Consider the following 25,764-nt stretch of genomic DNA (forward strand, 5'->3'; position numbering starts at 1 on the left):
TAAGCTCCTCTCCAAGGGCAGCATGGCAAAGAGATTGCTTTTCAAAGGTGGGATTGAGGCCAGAGTCCCCAGTAGAAAGAACTTTGGGCTGACAAATCATAACAGGCTGCAAAAGAAAACTGAAGCAAGCTTTTAAAGCTCAAGTTGTGAGCTCATGCAGTCCCTAAATAGCTTAACAATAAGTCATTTTGAGCTATCTGGCTTCATTTCCTGGTGATGGAAGTGAGATTGGAAGGGGAAGAGCAGCATATTCCTTTACTGGGCACGGACACTCAGCGCTATATTTCTCTCAGAGCGAGGCTACACCATTCAGCTCAACTCAAAATTGCACTGTGAGTTGCAGCGCCAAGTCCTGCTCCAGAGCATGAGACTGCCAACTAAAATACAGTGAACGAGTCAGCATTCCTTTGTAAATGGATGTACTTCATATGTGGAGGACTAAGCGCCCATGTGACTGTTAGTGCTGAGCAAACCTGGCATCATGAATGAAAATATTGTTTGCATTTCAATTTGCCCTTTCTAAATGTAGCAGTATTTCTAGTGATGTTCGTTTTGATGTGCAGCACTTCACTCAACAAGAGGTTTGCAAGAAGCAGGAATGAGAAAGCAGAACATTACTTTAAATGTCACTAGAAAATGAAAATAAAATCTGTGTCTGCAAGGATAATTGGGCAGAGATATTCAGGGAGCCTCTCACACGGAGATGAAGGGGGGCAGAGCCCAGTGCATCTTGTTATGACAATAATGCCTCCCAGCTTTTCCACACATCCTGCAAGAGCCAGGCATATCAGGATAAAGCCACCAGACTGCCTGGCCATGAGAACCATGATAACTGCTGCCTCAGGGATGCCAGTGCAACCCAGCAGCTCCCGTCAGCTCCCCTCAGCCGGGTGTGCACCCAGACACCACCCACACAGCAGCACCATCGGCTCTGCAGAGCAGACAGGGCAGAGCCAGCCTCATTACCTTGTATATACACTTGTGTAAGTCGCTAAGAACTCCCTCCTCCTCCTCCTCCTCGTCTTCCTTCGTGGTCTCCTTTTCCTGAGCAAAGAGCCGCCGCCTGCCCGTCTTCAGTGGGACATCGACCTCTTTTAACTTGTTGCGGAAGCCATTTTTGTGAACCACGCCATTGATGAGTCCGTTTTTGGGCTCAAACCGGGGCAAGGAATGGAACTTGTAGGCATTCTCTGAATGTCCCTCCAAAGGTCCTTTCCTCTTCTCCAGGATTTCCTTTTCCAGCAAGACCTCCTTCTCCAGTTTCTTGTGCTCCTCAGGGGAGAGGGAGTCATAGGAGAGCAAGTACTGGCAGTAGGCTTCTTGTAGCTTGGCCAGCCTGTCCTGTGCAGTTTTGGGGATGCGCAGCATGTCTGCCAGCTTGTTCCATTTCTTGAGGTCAGTCACTTGCTGCATCCCCCCCATCTCGTTGATCAGCTGGACGAAGCAGGCCAGGTCGAGCTCGCAGCCTCCTGGGGTTCACATGTGCCAGGCAGCAGAGGAAGGGAAAGGGAAACACAGGAGCAGATTAGGAAAGCTGTGGGCAGCTCATGTCAAGTGCGCTACCAGGCTGGGCACACAGGGGACGTGACAGCTCCAGGCACCTGGGCACCAGAGCAGAATTGTCCCTCTCTTGTATGCCTCCTGCTAAAGAGAGGCACACACCACTGTTTTGCCAGCTCAATTCATTCATAGGCCATATTCTGCTACTTGCAGCAGCCTTCCCTACGATTCTGTCTGCTCTCCTCCTTGAGTTTCATGTCCTTCTTTTCTCAGAGCACCCCAAGCTATCTCCCTGACATGCATCTGTGCCCTGGTCATTACTCAGTGGCTGGGCAGATGAGGGTTGCCCATCTCTGTAAAAGCCCATGCATCCTCAACCCATCACCAGTCCCGCGTCTGGTTCATACCAGGAATAAACAAAACCAGTGTCAAGCTGAGGTACTGGCCATCAGAAAGACAAATACCTATCCTTTCTGCAGGTGAAATAACAATTATCTAATATCTGCATGACACCTTGAATGAAGGTAGTATTTAAAAGGAGCACATTATTAATTTCACTACAGGTAATAAAATCCATATAAAAACCAAAGGGAGGAAAGGGATTGTTTGGGGTTGGAGCCTGCAACCACATAAAAAGTTCCAGACACATTATTCTTCCAGTCTGAGGCCATCCATATTTTATACTCCATTCTGGTTTTGTATGTTGTAAGATGACTAGCACATTTCACACTCCAGTCAAAAAAAAAAAAATTATACAAACTGCAGCATAAAAAGCGGCCAAATGGATGAGGAACAATGAAAGAAACATCATAAATACTCTGAAAGCACAGAAGTAAATCATCAGTGGAAAGAGTGAAGAAACTGCCCAAAGACCACCTACAATTCAACAGGGCACTGTTCAAGGAAAAAAGAGAATTAATACAAAACCAGCATCAACATCTCTGCCGCCACACTGTCTCCCTTTTGCCTTTGTCTTTGAGAAAAGTAAAGAATCATCATGCCATAGCCATTTCAGAGCACTCAGAAATGCTACTGCAACAGAGGAGGGCAAGAAGCAACATTATTGTAAATATTTACTGCAGGATGCACAGTTACATCATCTGAACTCACATCATATTGCCGTATCACTTTTTTCAAACTACCCTGTGCTGCATTTATACTGCCCACTCAGCACAAGACAAAGGTGTTTGGCTGCAGACAAAACCAAGCATAAGGCTTTGAGCAGAACATAAGGGTGGAGGCAGGAGATTTATCCTATTTAGTACATTTGGGAATAGGGTGGGGGAGATTTTAAAAAGGTCTTGAAGCTGAGAAAAAGTAAACACCATGGGGAGAAAAAACAAAATTAGTTTGGAAAGTTTTCTTTCTTTCTTTCCTCTTTAATCTTCCATACATAACATAATATAAATGTAACTTTCAAGACAGCTTTTGTTGCTTTTTTGGTCAGTGGTTTCTCCATGCAAGTCACAAATAAGCTGAAGGTGTAACTCAAGAGACGGCTTTCCATGCCAACAGATTCGGCAATCTACATAAAGTTGGGTAACATACTCCCAAACTTGGAAAGAAGTGTGGCCCAGATTTACCATTATATGTTTTCTCCAGCACACACTCAGTTTAAGGCCCCAGTTTCAGCACTTCAATTCAATTTTCTCCTGCATCATGGAATGATCACTCATAATCACTCTGCAATATTAGAGCTCGAGTAGCACTTCATTCAACCAGAGCCTACAGCTAAGGTTTGCAAAATGCTCTCAATTATAATTCCATTTCACACAGTCATAGCTTTTGGAAGCATTTATATCTCAGACTGATGTTCTCCAGGACTGACCTAAGCTTGCTGCTTAAACTTTCCTTGAAAGACTGAAGGAAAAAAAAAAAAAAAAAGGAGAAAAAAAAAAAAAGGGAAAAAACACAACAACAACAACAAAAAAGGAGTTCTTTAAAAGCATTTATAGGAAAATGGCTTAAATAGGAAATCTGGCACGTTATGCAGAAGCAGTGTCCAACTTTTTTTTTTTTAATTGCCTTAATTTCCCTAAGTTAGGAATACTTTTAAATTGCTTAGTGAGCAAGCTCATTTTTAAAAAGAAAATTTTAAATCTTCAGGTATGCATTTAATACCAAATGCTGGCACTACACAAGTCATTGGCAAAAGTCCCACTTAATTCAATGGAAATGTGATTTGGCCTGGAGAGAAGGGCTATGTATGCATGTCTACTTAAATAAGCGTGCATTTATCACCACAGATTATTTCATATGTTTCCTGACAGAACCAACAGATTTTTCCTCTTTGTGCACTGATGATCTCCAGCTTCTTTTCTCCATTTTGTTTTTGATTTTAAACACAGGATAGGTAGGAAATTAACTGCAGAAAGGATACATAGGATGCAAATTTGCAAGAGACCACTATTTGCTCTGGTTATATGGCACCCAGCAGAATAGAATTCTTGACTATTCATTAGGCTCTTAGGTGCTTAAATAATACAAATAATTAACAGTAATGCCATCTTAATGCCAAGTTAAGGTATTTCATTAAAAAGTTAACATTGTTTCAGGAGCGTTAATCGAGCTGTCTTGCACATTTTCTTCTCTCTCTTGCCAATGTAAATGTAATTCATTATTCTTTTCCATTAGCATACAACCATTGCATACATTAGGCATACAAAATGTTCATTTATTGCTGCTTGAGTGATTTTAATTTTCAGACTTCCTTGAACGTTTTTGCATGGCTATTGCAATATAGTGCTATCCTATCGTTCTTCCTTCTTGAAATTTTGTTATTTCTCTGCTGTGCCCTGCATCAGTTCACCATAAAGTCTGCAATCATTTTGTGTGCTTTTATGCATTTTCCCTCACTTACCATATGTGATATAAAACAAAGTTTAAAAAGGAGGAGGCGGGGGAAGGGAGTGTTGTGAATCGTTTAAACAGAAAATCATGTCCTTTAATCCAACCAGCGCCAAAAGCTGCCTCGGGTCCGATAATGCCTCAAAGGCAAAACTCTAGCCTTGAGTTGCAACATGCAGGTTGTGTGAGCTTGTGACCCAAAACACCTCAAAAACAAAGGGAGGAACTTACAAAAATTAAAAACACAGGTTTCTTACTATGTGGTGTCTGCAAAGGCAGTAGAGATGGAGGTAGCTCATCCAATAGTTCATTTGTATGCTGCTGTTGTCATGTTTTTACAAACTATTGTCACCTTTTTGTCACGTGTCATATCTGACAGCAGACCATAAACCAAGAATTCTGTTAAATAAGTGATTCTCACTCAGGCATTAGCCCTGGCAGACACCTGCTGGGAGAAATAATGAAACCTCCATTTTGCAATCAACTACATTTTACTGCCTATTCTTGACACTTAATGGTTGTTAAATGTCAGCAGGTCACTGCAAATTTGTGATTTTAAGTGTCTGAGTATCCAAACACAAGTCAGTTCTGAGATATTTTCTTTCCCCTTTGGTTAAATGTTTTTAAAGGAAGAGGCGGGGAGAAAAATGTATTAAAGCCCAGCAGCATTGCAACCTGTTAGGAAAACATCTTTGGAAAGGTCCAAAAAATATTCTGAAACAACCTTTAAAACAAGGCTATCAATATACATAGTCATACAGCCCATATAAATAAACAGCAGGGAAAGAAGAAGATTCTGAAGTCTGCCGATCAAGGTCCCACGGAGTGATTTCTTTTTCCCCTGGGTCAAACAGGGAGGAAAATGGCGATATAAAGTCGCCCTGGAAAGCTCCCTGACAACCTACCTGCATCGTGCCTGGTCAGTGGAAAAAGAGAGAGATTCAGAGCTCTGCAGTGTTAACTGAGCATGGTTAAGCATAAAGGCAAACAGAGCATATAGTCGTATACGGACACTTACAGGCAGCGGCAAAAGGCCAAGGAATCACAGCCCTTACCTATGAGTGGGAGTTCATCCATGGTAATGCCCTGAGATTTGAGGTGCTTCTTGATACAGGCCAGCCGCTGCACGTTGGGTCCCCAGCGCCTGCCTAGCTTGTGTATGTGCTGAATCTGTGTCACAAACCGCATTTCATCGTTTAGCTTGCACTCAGGTCTCCAGTCTGGAGGAGGAATCACCCTGCACATCCCATACTTCTCTACCTGAGCTCGGACTGACTCAATGTATATCAGTGGGTCATGAAATTCCTTGGTGGAGGGCCTAAGGATGGGAATCTCCCCCAGCATCCCCCACCCAGACTTACTACTGCCCTTTTCGTGCTTTCCCATTGAGTCTTGTGGCTTGTGCAAGGACTCCGCTTGAGAGGTAGAACGATTTTCACAGGAGGCATTTTCAGTTTTGCCATGTGCTTGTTTCCCTGGCGTACTCTTTCCAGCAGTGGCTCTTTTCGGCCTATTTCTTTCCAAACTCTTCTCTGGCACTTCCTTTCTAAGGTGTCCATTGAGCAAAGGCTTTTCTACTGCTGCCTTTTTGCTGGCAGCTTCTGCCAAGTTGACGGCCCCTTTCATTCTCTTGGTGGGCGACTGTATTTTGTCTATGTGGTTCGTCTCTTCCAGCCTCCTCTTCGAGTTGCGCAGCCCCTCCCTTAACTGTCTCCCCACCTCCTTAGTGCATGTCTTTTGGTTCAACTTGCCATTGACTTTTACACCATTAACAGCGGTATTGTTAGACTTGGATGCTCCAAGGGATAGCACCTGTTTGCGGGTTTTTGCATTGCTACTTTCTATTTTCCCTGAGATTGTGTGGTTGACAGGTGAACTGGGTTTGTGGTGATTTAGTTTGGTTTCCTTGACCAGTTCTTTCTTGGCTTTGGTGTATGTGACAGTTCCCTTTGTCACTGTTGCAGTGTACTTCACAGTTTTGGACGGTGAAGGTCTGACTTCTCTCATCTTTTTGGCACTGGCTGCATTTGCACTCGGAGATGACATTCGAGTGACCCCATTGACTTTAGAAACCTGAAATGCCAGAAGTGTTGTAGAAGGAGCAAAAGGAAGGAAACACAAAACAGAAAAGTAAATTAATAATGTGACCACTCAGCCCCAGTTTCCCATTTTCTGGACAACCATATTCTGCAGTCTTAACTCCTGGCCTCATCATACAATCTTCACATAATGGTTTCCACACAGGCAAGAGAGGGGACTAGGCATTTATAATAATCAAATTTTAAAAAATTAAGGGTTTTCTAAAATTTACCAGAAAGCCCCCCAGTGTTGCTTTCACAGGGTACAAAGCCTCTGACATTAGGAAGGGTGAGGTCCCTTGCTTGCACTACCCCCCTCCTTGTCTACCAGAAAACTGTTACAGGACTACAAAACACATATACAGTCTGATTTATAGACTAATACCTTCATTACCTCTTTTTCTGGCCCTCAAGACACTCTGCCTCTCTCCCACCCAACTTCCTTTATGTGTACACACATTTCACTACTTCTTAGCAGACAAAATAGGCAGCATATACTATCTACTCTAACAGGCATCTGCACATTTGCAAAAAACACATCGAGATTCAAATCAATTTACCTCCTATCCATGCATACATATAAAAAGAGATGTGTAACACATTATCCACCCAACAGATCAGCATGGCCATGAAGAATCCAGTCTGTCACACATATTAAATCTTGGGCAGCATGTTGTTGCTGAAGTTGATAATTTGAAATAAAAACAATGTATGCAGTAGTCAAATATATATTTTTTAAAGTTGGTATCTGGGCAATGTTGCTGACACACATTCTATTAGACCATATTGTCAATGGAGCTTAGAAATTCTGAACTCTGCTGCTTTCTGTTAGACATTTAAACCGAGTTCTGAGACTAGAATTAGTATTTTAACTACAAGATGTGTTGAGGACCAAAAGCAATCCCCAACTACAAAGGGAATTGAGACAGCTCAGCACTGCCAAAGCTAAACCCCACTACTAAAAAAACAAAGTTCAAGTTCAAAACTCAAACAAATTTCAGCATTTACACAACTTTAAACATTGATTCCTCACCTCCTTAAATGACTGTGAGCACAGAAAAACACATCCAAGAGTCAGAAGCACTGATAAAAGCGCTCAAAGTGAAAGCATACGGTACAATCACCCCTTATCAGCACTCAGGTGAGTAAAACCATTTCCTGCAGAGTTGTAATACTTTCTCCTGTGGGATTTTGAAATCCTTGCCAAATCAGTAAGCATGGCAGCTTCTCCCAAATAAATGCAAGAACTGCAGTCACTTATATAATAAGGATAATATCTAATAGGGATTAAATAGAGGCTGAAAATACTGTGCTGTGGTCTTGCATGCACTGCAAGTGACTTGTGGAAGGGGAACTGGAACCTGAAGATTCTGCATACACACACGTTTGTGTGTTCATGCACATTTTCTCCTCTGTACTCCAGAAACTGGAGCAGGAGTAATGAACTCTTAAAAACCATCCATATTCTTGTCCTTCCTGTGCTTGAAAGGTAGAAACACTTAAGGAAAATCCAGTTAACTGATGACATGAGGTTTTACCTTGAGCTTTTCAAAGATGTATGAGGTATCATCTGGAAAGCAAACACTTGCAAACAGAAATGCATTTGCCCATTTCCCTTGAAATTTAAGCAGTACTCTGTATTTGAAATGCAGGCCTGGATTTAACTTTAACATCACTTCTTCACGCTGCAGAGCAGACATGGGAGGAGAGCTGCTGAGACACTGCCTCTTGCCTGCAGCAGTCACAACAAGCATTGAACATCCCTGGATTTATAAATAGCTGGGAACATTGATTACAGATTTCACCTAGACTAATAAAGAAGAATTGATTGAGAACTGGAAAGGGAAGGTAATCTGGGTGACAGTCATCATGAAATGGGTTTTGATTTCTAAGATGTGACAACAGTAGAGAAAGGACAACAGACTTTAAAAAAAAAATAAAACAAAAAAGCCCCCAGAAAAAAAAAAAAAAAAAGAAAAGAAAAATCCACCTGAAAAAATCCAAACCAAAGCAATTTCCACTTAGAGGGAAGGTATAAAGCACAGTCCATTATGGCTGTTCACAAAGTTCTCTAACAACTGGAAAATTAGAAAATTATCACAGTAGAAAGTAGTAACACAATTATGTGACTAAGGGCAACTGTATAGGAAACGAAAAAGTACATATTAAAATCAGAAAGGCCAAGGAGCTAAAGACACTTCAGTTAGCAAAAAACTAAAACAGAAAAAAATATATAAATACCTTAAAAAGACAAGATAACAAACAATGGAAGAGATAAAGCACCACACAAGGAAGGAAAACAAATAGCCTGACTAAAGTGCTCCTGCTTCTTTTGCATTAACCTTCACCAGAAGTGCCACTGACTGAATATTTATCAGGTACAGAACATAATCCATTTCAGTAAAAAGACTAGGATAGCAACTCCAATAAGGTGAAAGGTACACAAATGACTTGGGGAATGGCTCCTGGAAATAAACTGGGGGCAGAGACTCTTCCTAATTGCCAATCCTAAAATAATTTTGGAACAAATCATCCAACAGTTAATTTGGAAACACACAAACGATTACCAAAAGTTAAAAACAAAAGAACAAAATCTACCCAGGTTTTTGCCAAAATAGCAAATCTATCAAATTTAATCATCTTTCAACAGACACTTGGCTGAGCAGGTAAAGAAGCATCTCTGCTGCAGCAGGATTTTGGTCACTGTCCCCTGGGACATTCCATCAAACTCCTGAGACACATCCCAGACGTAAATACGCTGAAGTGGTGTCAAAAGGGACTAAATAAAGTCATCCTCAAGAGAAGTTTTCATTGCTATAGTTTACTGTTGTCCTGGGAGGGCACTTCATGTGTCTTTCTGCAGGGACTTGGCTTTGCCTTGATTCTACCAAGTATTTTCATTATTGTAAAATAGTGAAACACACCGGGAAGGAAGAGGCTGTAATCACTCATAGGACAAGATCAAAATCAAAGGCACTCTTGAAGAACCTATTTCAGAGCATTTCTGCAGTAAGAGGAAGTGCTATATTTAGGAGGCACAAATCATATACACATAGGGGAAGAATAACATTTGGGGACTGCTGCAAAGTGAGCTGCAAAATGCAATGGCAATACAAAGCACACAAATCACTTTCTGAGACATATTATTAAGCATGTTGAAAGCAAAGGGAGGAGCACAGGCTTTTCCTAAGGGGAGCTAGACCCAGCACTGGGGCCACACTGTGAGAAAAATTTAGATAGAAGAGCAAGTCCCAAAGGAACACCAAGTGCTCAAGTATTTGGAAAGTAAGATTGTTGCTGAAAAGCCAGTGGAGCTGGTCTTACTCTGAAAGAAATCACTATGGGACAACTCTGTACAGTCTTCTGATGCAGAAGGAGCTCCTCTGAAAAGAGACAGTAAATGCTATCTCTATGTTCACTGGGAAAAGCAGGAGGAAAAAATCTCATTAAATGTCTACAATGATCTGAAGCACAACTAGGAAAACTTGCTCATTAGTAGAAAAGGAAAACACTGGAAGAAGCTGTCAATGGATATTGTGGAGTCTCCTCTACAGGAGGTTTTCAGAAGGTTTCAGGAGGCTACAGCTGTATTACTGTACTGTCAGGTATAATCAAGACAAAATCTCAGGGTGAGCAGTCAGGCTGCATGGAGGCACCTTGTCATTCCAGCCTGCTGATGATTTTTTCTGAGGAAGTTGTGACCAGAAGTCTGAAGGTTCACCTGGGGTACTCCTGCAGCAAGAGCTTGTGACATAAGGGCTGAGAACAGAAGAGAGCAAAGTGCTCATGGAAAAAGGCAAATATCCTCACAGCTTCTATTCAAAGCAAAACATGTCATGAGCACCATGAGAACCTCCAATCCTAGATTGCAAGGACAATATATTGAATTTTTATTCAAACTTATCATGGAGTCCAACCATTAACCCAGCACTGCCAAGTCCACCACTAAATCACGTCCATTAGTGACACACCAATAGGTCTCTTAAATACTTCCAGGGATGGTGACTCAATCCCTTTCCTGGGCGGGCCATTCTAATACCTGGCCCCCCATTTTCAGCAAAGAAATTTATCCTCATACCCAATCTAAACCTACCCTGGTGCAACTCGAGGCCATTTTCTCTGGTCCTATTTCTTGTCATCGAGAGGAAGAGGCCGACCCACACCTGGCTACAGCCTCCTTTCAGGCAGCTGTAGAACATGGTAAGGTCACCCCTGAATCCCATTTTCTCCAGGTTCAGCAGCCCCAGCTCCCTCAGCTGCTCCTCATCAGGCTTGTGCTCCAGATCCTTCCCCAGCTCTGCTTCCATTCTCTGGACATGCTCCAGCCCCTCAATGTCTTCTTTGTGGTGAGAGGAACAAAACTGAACACAGCACTCAAGGTGTGGCCTCACCAGTGCTGAGTGACAATCCCCGCCCTGCTCCTGCTGGCCACACTGTTCCTGGTACAGGCCATGGTGTCATTGGCCTTTTGGCCACCTGGGCACGGCTGGCTCTTGTTAAGCCACTGTCAACCAGCAACTGCAGGTCTTTTTCTGCTGGGCAGCTTTCCTGCCTCTCCAGATCCCTCTGCAGAGCCTTTCTACCCTCAGCAAGTCATTATTCCTGCCCACATGGGTGTCATGTTTGAATTGACCGGAGGTGTCCTCAATCCCCTTGCCCAGGTCACTGATGAAGACGTTGAACAGCACTGGCACCAACACTGAGCCCTGGGGAACGCCATGGGTGACCAGCCGCCAACTGCATCTAACTTCATTCACCACCACTCTCTGGGCCCAGCCATCCAGACAGTTTTTAACCTAGCTAACACCCATCCAAGCCTTGAGCAGCCTGTTTCTCCAGCAAAATGTGTGGGAGCTGGTGTCAAAGGCTTTACTGAAGTCCAGGGGGACAACATCCACAGCCTTTCACTCATAACTAGGTGTGTCACCTAGTAGGAATAAAGTGACTGACATTAGCTGTACATGATCCAAAGTCTTGAGCCAAAACGTGAAACTAAGGATACGAATAATCTCACCTTTGATTTTCAGATATGTTCCTAGTTTTGCTGACATATAATCATCTTCATACCACTCTTTACTGAACACTTGCCTTGCAGTAACACATGGTATGATAGATTTTAAATTTTCTTGTCTTTATTAAAAAAATTTTAAAAAAACCCAAAAAACCAAAAAACTGGACCAGCACTGTCTTGCAGCAATTGGTTTGTTGGATTTGAACTGGTCTACATACACACCTCTGCATGGCACCTAGGATTCAGCCTCTAAAACCATACACAAAAAATAAACAAGCTTCTAGATAGCAACCACAGTGATAAGAACATCATTAGCAACACTGAAAACAGTTTTGGTACCAAGCAAATCCAAGTTATGCAACTGATCTCGAATTCATTCATAAAAATAGTTCTGTGCTTATGAGTTGTGCAGAAGTAAATTACCATATTAGGCCAAGAGAGGGCCCCATTGAACTACATTTCCTTTGCTCACAACCCTTTAAAGTAGGAAGACTTTGGAAGATGGCAAAGGAGAATGCAAAAGAGATAAGGAACCTGTGACAAGTGCAAGGGCACACCAGAAGAAGAAAGACATCAAAAAAGAAAAAGAGAGGAAAAAAAGAAAATCTCTGGTAATTTCTAGCCTTTATTTTCCGTAAGACTTAACAAAACAAAAACACACAAAAATAAGCCATGCAAATGCAGTGATCAAGAAGCAAAAATATAGTGGAAGAAGGAAGAATATGTGACTGGCACCCTGGGAGAAAAATCTCCTTTTGGAAAATACTGAAAAAGTCAAAGACTCAGGACAACAGCAAGAAATCCAGCAATGTCCCATAACTGGTAAGTCTAGGGTTGTGTACAAAACTAAGGCTTTCTTGTCAGGCAAAACATATAATCCACCTTTAATTAGCTAGAGTCATATTTTCATTAAAATTTGTAAGAAAGTACTTATGCTGCTGTGGGTTGCAGAAGAAAATTTAGGTGTCTAATAATTTCTTAGGAAGAAAAAAAAAAAAAGCTACATCATCTTGACTTAAACCCCCCCTTATTTTCTGAAGCCTGGAGACCACCCCTGCTGATGTGTCCATGTGGTGTGACTGCTGCTTGTATGGATGGCATCACTTTAAATTTTTCTCCATTGTGTGTCGCACAATCAAAAACATTTAATACTCTACGAAGCAAAACCACTTGGATTGTGGACAAAACTGTTCTACACTTGTCTTTTTCCTTTCAGAACTACCTTCAGAAGTGGCAGCAGCTGACTTTCACAAAAGTGTTAGCCAACCAATATCTGATAATACAAATTTAAAGCATTTCACACAAATGTTCTAGTAGGTTAAAAGAATTAGGAACTCCATTCTTATGTTTTGGGAACTTGTTCAACACCATGAGCTCATGACAGAGCATGTCACAGAAGGACCATAAGATACTGGTAATCACAAAAAAGAAATCCAAAAGGATGCAAAAGAAGGCAGACATTCACACTGATGCTTAGATATGGGCAAATTGCCATGGTGGAATAAAGAATTGAAGTCTTAGAGAGGTACATACATACTGTGAATAGCCTTCAGGATCTCAAATCTGATTTAGAAGGCAATACAAATTCGGTGGAGGCATTTCAGGAGAACTTAAACCACCACTGAAACACACAGCATTAAAGCTTTCCTCAACAACAGCATTGCTGCTTTTCTTTTTGCCATTTTTAATTTCTAAGCCTGTGACTCAGAGGTGCCATTTAAAGACCTTGACAGCCCTCTACAAGACGGCAATTCCAGCTGCACTGAAGACCAGGTCAGCCTACTTAGAAGAAAAATCTTTAGGTGTCAGCAAGTAAAGACTGCCTCCAATCAGGCCATTGAGAATTCATCACTGCAAAACAACCAACCAACTAACAAAAAAACCAAACCTGAACAAACCAAACAAAAACCACAACAAAACTAAAAACAAAACAAAAATCCACAAAACCTCCCCCAAACAAACAAACAAACCCCACCCACCACCAACCAAATCAACATCCCTCGCTCCCCCTCGAAAAACCCCAAAATGTCCAAAAGGCTTAAGTGCAGCAAGCTTTCTGTGCTGCACTGCCCTGGTGCAGGTACTCTGCTAACCCAGCCCCAGCCTGAATAAGGACAGTCACAAGCACTGAAAGACTGGTCTGCTAAACTTTCACACCTGAATTCAAGTTAGGTTGAAACAAATCCCTTGTTGAATTTTTTTGCTAGCTTTCAACCAAGTAACATGGAAATCTAAAAACTTCTCCCACCAGATACCTTCATTGTGAAGGAGTCAATATTTTGGAGCATGCTGTCTATGCAGCAGACAAAACATTTTTCCCAGGCTCTGAGGTTTGTGCTGCCCATGTGCAAACCAAGACACCTGACTGCAGTGTCAGGTTCTCCACAGCACCAGTGAGCCCTCGAGATAAGGCACACAAATCAGCTCCTTCTTCCATGTGCTGCCAGCCTTGGCAGTGTCAGCACAGAGTGCCAGTCAGAAAGGTTTCATAAACAGCAATGTGAACTTTACTCTTTTATATGAATACACCAGGTAATTAAAAGGGTTGTAAAGCATGCTTTATCATACTGACTTCCTGTATATATTTTTCTTTTTTCCTTTTTTTTAATCACTGAAAATTTACTCCCTGCTGCTCCAGAGGATGCTTTTATGGATCGCCACATCCAATCTACACCAAGCAGTGGAAAAAGGAGCTTAGAACCATAAAAGCCTTTGTTTCCCCATGTGTCCACAGTAGAGTACAACTTATTACCTGTTTCCTTAAGTCCTGAGCCGATCTGTGAAGAGTGTGGTGGTTGTTAGCCGTGAGCCCTTTCGTAGAGGAGCCAGTGTTTGTAGTAGCGTGGTGATTAGCAGCAGCCTGGTCTTTTCGACTCTCAGCCTTATGTTCGCTGTTCCTCTCCTTCCCTGGGGTGGCCTCTTTGCTTTTGTGTTTCTGAGCAGGTTCTTTCTCCTTCGATGATTTGCTGGACCCATTGAAAACTGAGAAGAGAGAAAATCAGGTTATTAAGAGGAAAAGAAAAAGTATGCAAGACAAAACACTTCATTCAAAACATCACAATTTTCTCTGCTCTCAGTGCTGGATATTCAGTGAATGCCTTCTTACATCTAAAGTTAAATCAATATAGAAATAGCACTATTTTGCATATTTCTTTAGATGAACAGATTTACTAAAGTATTTCCTCTGCCTGTTAGCACACATTATCTTCAATATCCAAATTAAAACATACAAGGTATATTACTGTTTTGACTGACCTAGATTTAGAATGATGAGTTTGATTTTTACTTATGACAGTTTTAATTATATTTTTTTGCTCTGGCAGTGAGGGAATTCTAAACATAACCTAAACAGAAAAAAAGATTTATATTTATACCAATGTAGAAGAAAGGAAATGTTCCATGAAAAAGCATGTTTTGTTTTCATCAATACCCGAACTGCTGAATGAAACTGACAGCAGTTTGCGTATAGCAGACAAGCTGGAAATAGAAAAAGGTACTTTTGCAAAAAAAAGGAAAATACTAAAACCATTTTGGAACATGTGACATGAAGTAACACTGGGACCTGTGCTGAGCACCTTAACCTGTAAATGAAGGGATAAGAAAGTGTGGAACAGACACCTTTATTTTCTGTACACTAAATATTATGCGAATGTATACAAACAAGTTTTGTTCAGTCTCTCTGCTGAATTTATTTAAGAAGAGTCACTGCTCTTCTGTTGTCAGGGAACATGAAAAGCTGAAGCTAAAACAAACAGAAAATCACATCACATTTCTCTGTTTGTTAATCAGAAATGTGCTGAATTCATGTCAGTGATGCACCCTCTTCAGTGGAGCACTTGACAGAGGTCCCCAAGACTTGTGATCCAACATCCACAATGGCAAATGCCCTCCTGCCTTTTACTTTTGATTTCTACCCGTCTTTCTCTGACACGGTTTACGAAGGGATGCAAACAAGAAACTTCATAAATACTAAACAGCACAGCTATGTGAAAACCTTATTTATTACACACAACATTCACCATCTGTTTGGGAATAGTAACTAAATGCACAAAGTTACTGTTTTCTTGTGAAATGAAAGCCTTATTTTGTCACTAAAGGTGATATGCCTGCAACACACACCTTCTTATCAAAGTTGTGAAGCTTAGCTACCTCTACAGATGTAGAGTATTAACAGTAGGAGCAGCATTAAGAGCAGTAACAAAACCCAAACAACCCTGCTGGACAGAAGAGGTGCAGCTAAGCTACTCTTGAGCCAACCCTACCTCCAAAACTTCCCAAGCAGCTATCCAGCTTCCTGCAGCCGAAACCTTAGCAAACTATTGACAAATTTAATTTTCAGGTTGCTTATTGTATTTTCAGTTCCCTTATCATATTCAGTCAGTCATAAGTATTGAAGCAGACTACTTAAAAAAGAAAAAACTGCAATTGCTTTTCCTCCTCTCTTCCTTCCCACCTGCATAAATGGAGTAAGAATGAGAGAAAAGCTGTCAGCAGTGGAGTCACTACAAATTTCTCCATGGTTGTGTCTCTCCTGAGCTCAGGAGCAACTGGTGCTGCTCCAGCCAGCCAAGGATTTCTCAGTGATTTCTGCAAAAATCATGCAACCCTTCGTGTCTCATTTCCAGTGATGGAACAGATAGTAATTGCCAACCCCTCTCAGGAAGTTCATGACAATACATTCATCCTCCTTTGTAAAGAATTCTCACATCAGATGGAAGGCACTACAGATGCACAAAGCATGACTATTTATTTTTAATAAGACCTAGCACAAACAACCAATGGCAGCTTTGTTAATATGCATTTTATCATTTGGAGTGATATCTTCCTTTGAAGGGAACAAATCGTATATAATGATCTGCTCCTACAGAAACATTCAAGTCAGAGAGATTAATTTTCTGCAATCAGTTGCCACTTTAAAAATTGAAGATTACTAAAACAGAAAAGACATCCAGAAAGCAAAATTGTGCGCTTCTTGGGTTCACAAAAAAAAAAAAAAAAAACCAAAAAAAAACCAAAAAAAAACAAAAAAAAAAACCATGAGACAAGGTATATTTTATATGCAACAGCTCATTAAATTTAAGTGTCGTGGGAACCCTGCCAGTTTTACCCTCTGAGTAATTATCTTTTGTCTTAATTTGTAAGATTCTTGAAAGGGAGAAGAGAGATACAGGAGGAAAAAAAATGTTCAGTCTCACAGGAAAAGCTTAAAAAGGTAGTGTCTGAAAACACAACAAAGGGAGATGTAGACGCAAAACAGTTTTTGCCACACTGTCTTCTAGTTAAACAGTAGATAGTATCAGTTTCTATAAAAATCAGTATTTGTTTCTTGCAACACCTAGATTACTGTTATATCCAGCTACTTTATATCCACCCATAAATCCTTTCCGCAATAGTAAGTTCACAGAAATTAAAAAATATACTATGTGAGCAACTATCTAAATGCTAACTCGATTAATTACAAAATGCTATCGCAAGCCAAGCATTTAGGGGCAGATAAAATCCCAGAGACTGTGATTTTCCTCCCGTCTCACTAAAAATGTTGAAGCAAGTTATTTACACAATAAATTTACTTAGTACAATACACGATTAAACTCTGGCGCCAACAGCTAGTAAGACAGTTCAGAGAAAAAATGTATCAACAAAAATTACTAAAGCCCCGCCCCCCCCAAAAACTTGTTGTTGAAGAGTAGCTCATAAGCCAGCAACACCCACTTCTCAAAGGAAAGAAAACAATAACTCCCCCAAAGCCTCTGCAATAAATATTACTGAGACCAAATTTGATTAAACAATGAAATGATTACTGATTCTTTTGTGCCTTCTTATGCAGCAAATGGCATTCTCCTTCATGTCTGCCAGCTCCTAAGTATTTCTGATGCGCTCAGAAAATCAGGAAAGGTGTACGTTGTGCTTTATGAACCCCTGACACGTGTGTTCCATGAAAATCTCCCATGTTAGAAGTAAGTCTGACATGCCAATATCCAATGTTCTGTTTCCATTCACTTCAGTTCCTTGCTAAAGAGTAGTCAATAAGGGTTTCACCCTCGAAGCAGTAATTTCACTAAAAGACAGAAAGACAAAAAACCAAGTCCAACCTACACTAGTGGTGAAACTTGCATTCCTGAAGCAGAAATGATGTGTAGTTTTGAATTATGATTATTTTATGCTACCTTACTCTGTATCTCCAGAAGAGCTTTTAGTTAAAGGTAAGAAGCACTACTAACAAGTAATTAAAAGTCTAAGTAAATTATTAGTGTTCAGACACTCCAGATAGAATAAATGGGTATCATTATACTTGTATCCATTTGAATGCTTATTCTCAAAATGCTGTGTCCTCCAAAGCTATTACTATTATTAAACTGAAACAATAAGAGACCCACAGTGAAATACTTGTGGGTCTTTTGGTTAGCAGTGATGATCAAATGCAAAGAAACTGAACCACTACATTCAAAACTCACAAGCACTGGGGTTTTTTAAACCACTGATATAATTTATGGCAGCAGAGCAAAACCTTATGGCAGGCGTGATCCCCATGGATGCATCACAGTGCTCCCTGCATCAGGGGAACTAGACCCCAGGCACCAATATTCATCCAGGATCCCATACTGGGACTTTGGGGTATCTCATTTGAAACTGTGATAAAGAATCCCTACACAAACCAATGCAAACTGTGCAAATTGTGCCTCTATTAGGTGCAGCTATAATAACATCCAAAAAAAAAATTTTGGTCAACTAAAGCCACAGATGTGTTCAATTACTACAGATTAACTAAGCATTTACTACAGGAATTGACACTGTAGTGGGCGATAAACATGATGTGTTTTCAGCAATTTTCGGAAGTATTCCTACAAATTAATTTGCACACAAACACTTCACAGGATACAGCCAGCCAGCCATTCAGAAGCTAATTTATAATATGCACAATAATCAGGCTTTCACTGTGGAGGCAGCAGAATTACTGGATTTGGTTCAGTCAGCTATCGACTCCATGGACAAAGCTTTGTTTCCCAAGCTCTCCTGGAGGTTATTCCTGCAGCTGATATGCTTTACACGTGAGATAACTGGGGAGTTATCTGTGAGTTTAATATGGGCTGCAGAGTCCAAAACTCTTTTGCTGTGTGCCAGTGGCTGGGAGATGAAGGCATGGGCCATACATACGTGCTGCATGTTGCAGAGCTTGCACTGTATAAAGCAAGTGATTGCGCATTCATAAAACTATCCAGAAAACAGAGGGGAAATAGAAGTGAAAGGGAGAAGTTTTGTTTTTAGAAGGAGAAAAGGGAACCTTGCCAATACTGTGAACCCCAGCCAGCTACTCCAGTGCAAGCCTCATGTTGTTACATACATCATGTTTGGGAAGAGATGTAGTATTAATCAACTTTCTGGCATGGAGTATCCGTTACTGGACAAAAACATTCCTGCTCTGGCTTTAATTCAGTTCTAAGTCATTGTGAAAACATTTACGTGGCTCTCAAACTGCGTTAAAGGACTCAGGCAATAATTCTTTTCCCCTCCCAGAGGAACTAAAACAACCTTATACTTCCATAAAACACAGTATTTTAATACTGCCAATTGTTTTCCTTAAATGTCGGGTATGTTCCGACTCCCACAAATCATTTCCAGGGATAGAAGCTGTCTTCTGGAGCCCCCCAACATGCTCTGCCTACTCGGAGTCAGGAGCAAAGGTGTACTTCAGAAAAAAAGGTCAACACCACATCATATGAAAACATGTGGTACTGCTGTTTCTGCACTTCCCAAGCCCTAATGCAACACCACTCAATTTCTCAGTGGACAACACCACACGAAAATTTCCATAGCTGCATGCTAGCAGGAGTCAAACAGGAGAGCCATGGCAGAGGGGTAACACTGAATTCGTTTTTTGACACCATCAATAACACAGCTCAAGCCCTGCACGCACAGGAATATACTGGGCTACCGGGAGAAGCGTTATTGGTATGAGACACTGCACCACTGCTTGCAAAAATTCAATACCAAGTGTCTCGTCTCAGCACAAATTCATTACTCTCACCTAACCATTACGACACAAACAACATCAAAAGGGTCACTCACTAAGCAGCAAGTCCATACAAGAAGTGTGTGTCTGTTATCACGAGTCTCACACCAGGATAACAATTCAATTTTTTTTTTTTTTTTTTGAGCAACTTCCAGCTCCCCTATTCTTCTCCACAGGTCATACATCTCGCTACTGAAAATCCGCAAATCCCCAAATGTGTTGTGCCTAATTTGCATATTTAAGTATGCAAATTACTGCAAACCGGGTAATTTTCATGTTACATATTTTTGCAGAAAAATTAAATGTGCAAAAATGTTTATTGCAACAATTACTGGTTCCATGGTCTTTCAACAAAAGACTGTAAATCATCAAAATAATTGCCTACCCATTAACTATTGCAGCACGCTGCCTGCAATGTTCTCATTCTTTAAAATATATTTTTCTTCTAAATGTTTACCTCTTCAGGATTAGTTTTACTAAAAATTATGTACAAGCCTAAGGCTCTGTCTCATGTACCCCACCCACAAATACCAAATTTAGTAAAAATCCAAACTAAATAAAGAACTCCAACCATAAATCAGAATTTTCTCAAAACACACTCAAACAGTAACGTATGTAAAAGATGTGCCATTCAAGCCCAAGATACACAAATGCTGCATTGAACTATACCCTGAAATAAGAAAAAAGCTATCTACGATCTTTTCCTGCATCATCTTTGTACTACTACACAGGTAAGGAAATTACTCTGCTAAATTATCCATTGCAAACTGGGAAGTGAAATATTCTGTGTTTCTGCTAAGCGATTAGGACAGCACTGAAGCAGAGTATAGTGTTTCTAGCAATGCTTGCTTACTATGCACTACTGCCAGGTCTGTTTTGAAATTTGAGCCCCAAGAGGAAAAAAGAAGCATCTATACAATTTTCTCCCCTGCTCATTTCAGGCAAAAGGCATGCAGAGCAGTTTTTATCTTGTCATGTTAACAAAACACAGCATGATCCAGCAACCATTTCTGACCCTGTAGGTTTTGCTGGCACACTGAAGCTGGATTACTCCTGCTCAGGACACCACTCGACCTTCACAAAGAAGTTTGGTTACAAATAATGATGGTTAATTCTGTTTCCCTAAAAGTAAATTGGAACTTAATTGTCTGTCTCTGGCATCCAGAGACAACAGGACATTCCCAGGTATGCTGACCCAGATGTGCACTCCTCTCTGCCCTTGAGCTGCTGTGCTGGTGTGAGAGATATCTAATTCCCCAATCATTCTTCCTGAGAAAATTAGCCAACCATTATTAGAGGAACTGTAGCCCGCTGCATGCAATGTCTAAGTTGTCTACACAACTTTATCTGCTGCTCCTCCTGAGGCACTTTTCCAGCCCACAAGCCCTTTCAAGTAGAGTAATACCTATCCTCCTTTGCTCCTGAGATGGGACTGATAACCCAACAACTCCACAGCTCCACCTTCCAGCTCTCTATCACAGCCTGCCTAGCAAAACACTTGGCACCTGCAAACATTTTTCTTCAGGAGCCTGCAGAGAAAACTTCCATTGTGCCATAGAATGAAATCAAACTGGAAATTATTTAGTTGCGAGGAATTCAAAGAATTAGATTTAAAGGAACAAAGACCTAAGCGTACCCTCTTACCTACAACTTGGAATTTCCTCTGAGCAGTGGGGAGATGCGATTTAGACCCAATATCTCCAACATCTCCCCAGAAAGACTTGCACACTCCCTTTTACACACTCCCATGAATGCAAGGGATAAACACTTCTACTGCCAAACATTTCACTTTGCTGTTTTACGGCTGGATGTGTGTGCAGCACATCAGCAGCACTATGAAAGGAGGGTGAAAAGGCACAGGTAACAATTTGATACTTTAAATGTATCTGTGTAAGCAGCAAGGTTGGAAGGCAACAAGTCAGTTGAGCCAATTATTTCATCTTGTGCCGCAAGCTATGCCACGTGCTATACGTGCTTCCCATTCACACTCAGGCATTCTCGATTGAGTTAGCTCTCTAAAAGGTGGCTCAACAGGCTCACTTATAACAAAAAATTTGGTGTGCAACCTTAATAATGCCCCATATTGGCGTCAGAAGAGGATATTGACAAATGACTTCGCCCAGAAAAACTGTTGGCCCCCACTGTGCAGAAAGCAATCATTTGACACTGTCTAATGACATTAATCAAGCTCTGAACTTTTGTTTTTGTATGTCATAGCAAATGCTTAGCATTTTCAGGTCCAAAGTGCTTGACTAGACATTGTATATTAAAAACAAAAGACTTTAATTCATTAAAAATAGACTCTCACGCTAGATTAAGTTCATTTGCTGCACCCGTCCCTGGTCTGCCTTTGTGTGTGGTCTCATTTAAAACAGACACATAGGAACCAGAACCTACTTCATTCACATGAAACAAAAATACTATTGGCTGTCAACCAACATAACAGACACTGAAGAATGGGAATACCCCTGGGTAAGGAAATTTTAATTAAAAAAAAAAGAGAAGAAGAAAAAAAGAAATTACAATGACGAAGAAGAAGCAGCTGCCTTCTCTGGGAATTCCTGTTTCTTCACCTTTGTCAAAACATCTCACATTGTCTCCTATGTATTTTATAAAGGTCTTTTGCAGCTCTATTGAAGCAGCAGCTTCATTTACACTCTCTCTGATCTATACTGATAAAGATTATGAAGCCATTATATGGCTCATTATGTTTGCCTTTACTTACCCCCAATTAAGATTTCAGGTGTCTCTGGTTTTGAGCTAATTTCAAAGTGGCTGCCATCTGGGACATTCTTATAGAACACCATCAGCTCCTTTTGCAGTGATATATCACATTTAAAACTCTAAGGGAACAGTTCTGTTATGTGCGGCCTCATTTTCCATATGCAGAGTTTTGTGCCTCTTATTTTGGGGGGGTTACTTAGAAATCAATCCTAAGTGCCAAGTTTTGATCTACGGCTGGTAAAGCATTAAAGCTCCCGGTCACAGCTGACAGTTGAAATGCTATTAGGCATAACATCCCCTTGCAATTATCTACAAATCATTCACAAAAGGTGAGTTTTGGAGGTTGGGTGTGCAATGAAAACAGATTCAGATGCAGTCATGAAAAAAATTTTGGCATATGTAACAAAGGCACCCTTTATAGCAAACTCCCTTTTGAAAGGCAGAGATGAGGATCAGCACAGTGAAGTAATTGGGATTTACTAATCTCTTCTTTGGAGCAAGGTAGCATGAAAGAACAAACAGAGCAGGCACAGGTCACCTCTCACAAAGTGCACTGGGAAAAGACCTTCCTCTCAGTCCTCCTACTAAAAGGAGGAGAGCTGAAGGGGCAGTCACCAAAAGAAAGATTCTCATGGAAAACTAATAGTGAGGAAGGGAACAGAGAGCATAGGCTACATTTTGGAAACTATGTCAGACAGAGATAGCACAGTTATGAAACAAGAGCTCCGGCTGGAGCAAGAACCACATCACACAGGATGCTGGCAGGGGAGCATTACAGCAGGCTCAAGAAATTTTTAGCACGGCTTTAAATCTTCCATTATAAAGTAGGTAATGTTGCAATATACGTGGATCCATTTTTCAAGATATGGCACAAGGACATTGTGACACAATTACTGTGCAATTAATGCAGCTTTTGCTGATTTGCAGAGAAATAACTGACTTGAAAAAGTTTCTTCCATAAAATTTTTCAATCAACAATATGAATGTGGTATCAACCTACTGCAAGTGTGGTCTCAATACTGCATGAGAGGAATTAAGTGTTGCCCCTGGCATGTGTTTTGATAACACTTATGAATGCTTATACTTAACTTTGATAAAATAAAGTCATTCTAAATTAAGCATCAGTCTCAAAAGCCAGAGTGTGTGACTGTGTCTGTATGTGTGTGTGTATACATACATAAATACATCTCATAGAATCACAGGATTTTTTCAGGTTGGAAAAGACCTTTAAGATCACTGAATCCAACCATAAACCTAACAAAGCCAAGTTCTACCACTAAAACATCTCCCTCAGTGCCACATCTACACAACTTTTAAATACCTTCAGGGATAGTGACTCAACCACTTCCCTGGGCAGACCTGACAACCCTTTCAGTGAAGAAATTCTTCTTAATGCCCAATCTAAACCCTTCCTGGTGTAACTTGCCATTTCCTCTGGTCCTATTGCTTGTTACATGGAGAAGAGACTGACCCCCATGTCAGTATATACATATGTGTGTGTATATATGTGTGTATATAATTCCAGCTCTGCAGCAGCTCTGCCACAGAGTTCAGACTGTCAGAAGAAAGAGGTTAAAGCACAAGATGCTAAAACTGCATCTTACTCCACCATTTCTTCAATCAGACCTAGAAGGATGGACAAGGACTGAGCACATTCAGCTCACGAATTTCTTTATTGGGGGTGCAGGAGAACAGCACTACTTAGGACCTACCTTGCCCATTTGGTACGTGTTTATGCGTTTTTCCTTTCCTAGGGGTTGACTGGCATGATGATGAAGCATTGTTTGCGGCTGTTTTTGTGTCCTCTGTCTCCTCCTCCTCCTCTTCTTCATCCTCATCATCCTGAGAGCTTCCAAAATATACCATGTTGCTGGGCAGGGCTGGAGAACCTGATCATTATAAAGAAATGGCTCATTAGCATCATCACATTCACTTGCTGCACTAACCGTATCGATCACAACCTACTTCAGTGTCCTCCACAGCAAGGGGAGAGTGGGACTCGGAGCTGGGAGGTCACACCAGTGCATGACTAACTAGAGGGTTTTTATTTATTAGTTTTTACCAACAGGATACACAAGGTCTTGAAAAGCAGGGTTCTCCCCCCCCTCAAGCACATTCTATTCATATTCCAGACAATCAGTCGTGCTACAAGCCCTACTTAATAACTCTGTGTATTCAGAAAAGGACTAATGCACATGCTTAATTTCAAATGCGTGCTCAAGTGCCTTGCTGAAATCTTAACCCACAACTAGAAGCTCACAGATTTTCCTACCAGAAGAAAAAAGAGCAAAAAACCAGTCTGCACTACAGTGATGTTTCTAAGTTATCACAATAAAGCATTTAAAGTTCACAATACTTTGCAGACCTCTACAATACTGTATACAATATTTTGCAGAATTCTGCAGTATGAAACAAAGAGAAAAGCGAAGACATTGAGAAATTTATTTGCATGGAGGATTCCTGGCAAAGGAGAAAAGAGAGGAAAGGCCTTCTGATTCCCTGCGTGCTCTTCTTGAGAATGCTGCTTCTCATCTCTTGAGCACTTTTCCCATGATGCTCTCATGATTTTTAAATGTACAAATACAGCTGATAAATAATGGGCACCTTCCCATGAGCTCAATATCACTTTCTACTTCAATATGAGTCTCCTGTCCATCCCCTGGAGGGACAGGTACCGTAGGAGCATTCTAGTTATTCCCGAAGAAAAAATTCTTTTAAAGAAAGGGAAAAAAGTATAGTCACACACCTGGATAATAGCAACTTCATTTATTTTCCTGCAGCTAAATAAAACAAAAGGACAAAAGAGAACTGGGCTAGAGACCAACACAAGGGTAGTGGCTATTTGACTGGTGCTTCCTTAGGAAGCACTTCTGGCTTCAAGCTCTTCAGAACTCCAATTATGTGTTTGGTTTGCTTTTGAGTTGTTGGTGTTGCCACTGCCAACAACTAACTATAGTTTATTTTTTGATTGCGTATTTCTGTTTCTACCAGAGTTGTATAAAATACTCTTATAACTATAAAAATTACTTTTTAATGAATGAATTACCTAAATATGGCACAAAACCTGGCTGTTTCTGCAATGAATCATCCATTCCTAAATATACTGGTTTTGATTGGGATGGAGTTAATTTTCTTCCTAGTAGCTGGAACACGGCTATGTTTTGGATTTGTGATGGAAGCAGGGTTCATAACACTGGGATGTTTTAGCCATTGCTGAGCAGTGCTTGTATGGTGTCAGGGTATTTTTTGCCCCTTTTTCATACTGCCCTACCAGCAAGCAGGCTGGGGTGCACAAGGAGCTAGAGGGGACACAGACAGGATAACTGGCCAAAGGGATATTCCAGACCATAGGACTGCTCTCAGCAAAAACAGCTGGGGGAAGGAAGAAGGTGGGGACATTCAGTGTTACACCATTTGTATTCCTGGGTAACCATTTAATGTGATGGAGCCCTTCATCCTGGGGATGGCTAAACACCTGCCTGTCAAAAGTGAGTAGCAAATGAATTCCTTGTTCTGCTTTGCTTGCAGCTTTGCTTTGCCTAATAAACTGCCTTTATCTCAACCCCTGAGTTTTCTCACTGAAAACTGACCCT

The 25,764-nt window shown here is 41.0% G+C and overlaps 1 protein-coding gene across 3 annotated transcripts in view; it reads right to left on the reverse strand.

The window, feature by feature from the left end:
- The window catches only part of JARID2 (jumonji and AT-rich interaction domain containing 2), a 213,842-nt gene that overhangs the window by 21,858 nt on the left and 166,220 nt on the right, over positions 1 to 25,764 (reverse strand). For all 3 annotated transcript variants that reach the window (XM_041475330.1, XM_041475331.1, XM_041475332.1), the window contains exons 5-8: positions 23,884 to 24,060; positions 14,189 to 14,418; positions 5,403 to 6,420; positions 967 to 1,469 (exon numbers count right to left, since the gene is read on the reverse strand). In XM_041475330.1, the coding sequence (XP_041331264.1) occupies positions 967 to 1,469; positions 5,403 to 6,420; positions 14,189 to 14,418; positions 23,884 to 24,060 (1,928 nt within the window). The remainder of the gene's footprint in view (positions 1 to 966; positions 1,470 to 5,402; positions 6,421 to 14,188; positions 14,419 to 23,883; positions 24,061 to 25,764) is intronic.

Source organism: Pyrgilauda ruficollis, unplaced genomic scaffold (assembly GCF_017590135.1).
Source record: "Pyrgilauda ruficollis isolate IOZ18807 unplaced genomic scaffold, ASM1759013v1 scaffold35, whole genome shotgun sequence".
In the NCBI taxonomy this organism is placed as follows: Eukaryota; Metazoa; Chordata; class Aves; order Passeriformes; family Passeridae; genus Pyrgilauda; species Pyrgilauda ruficollis.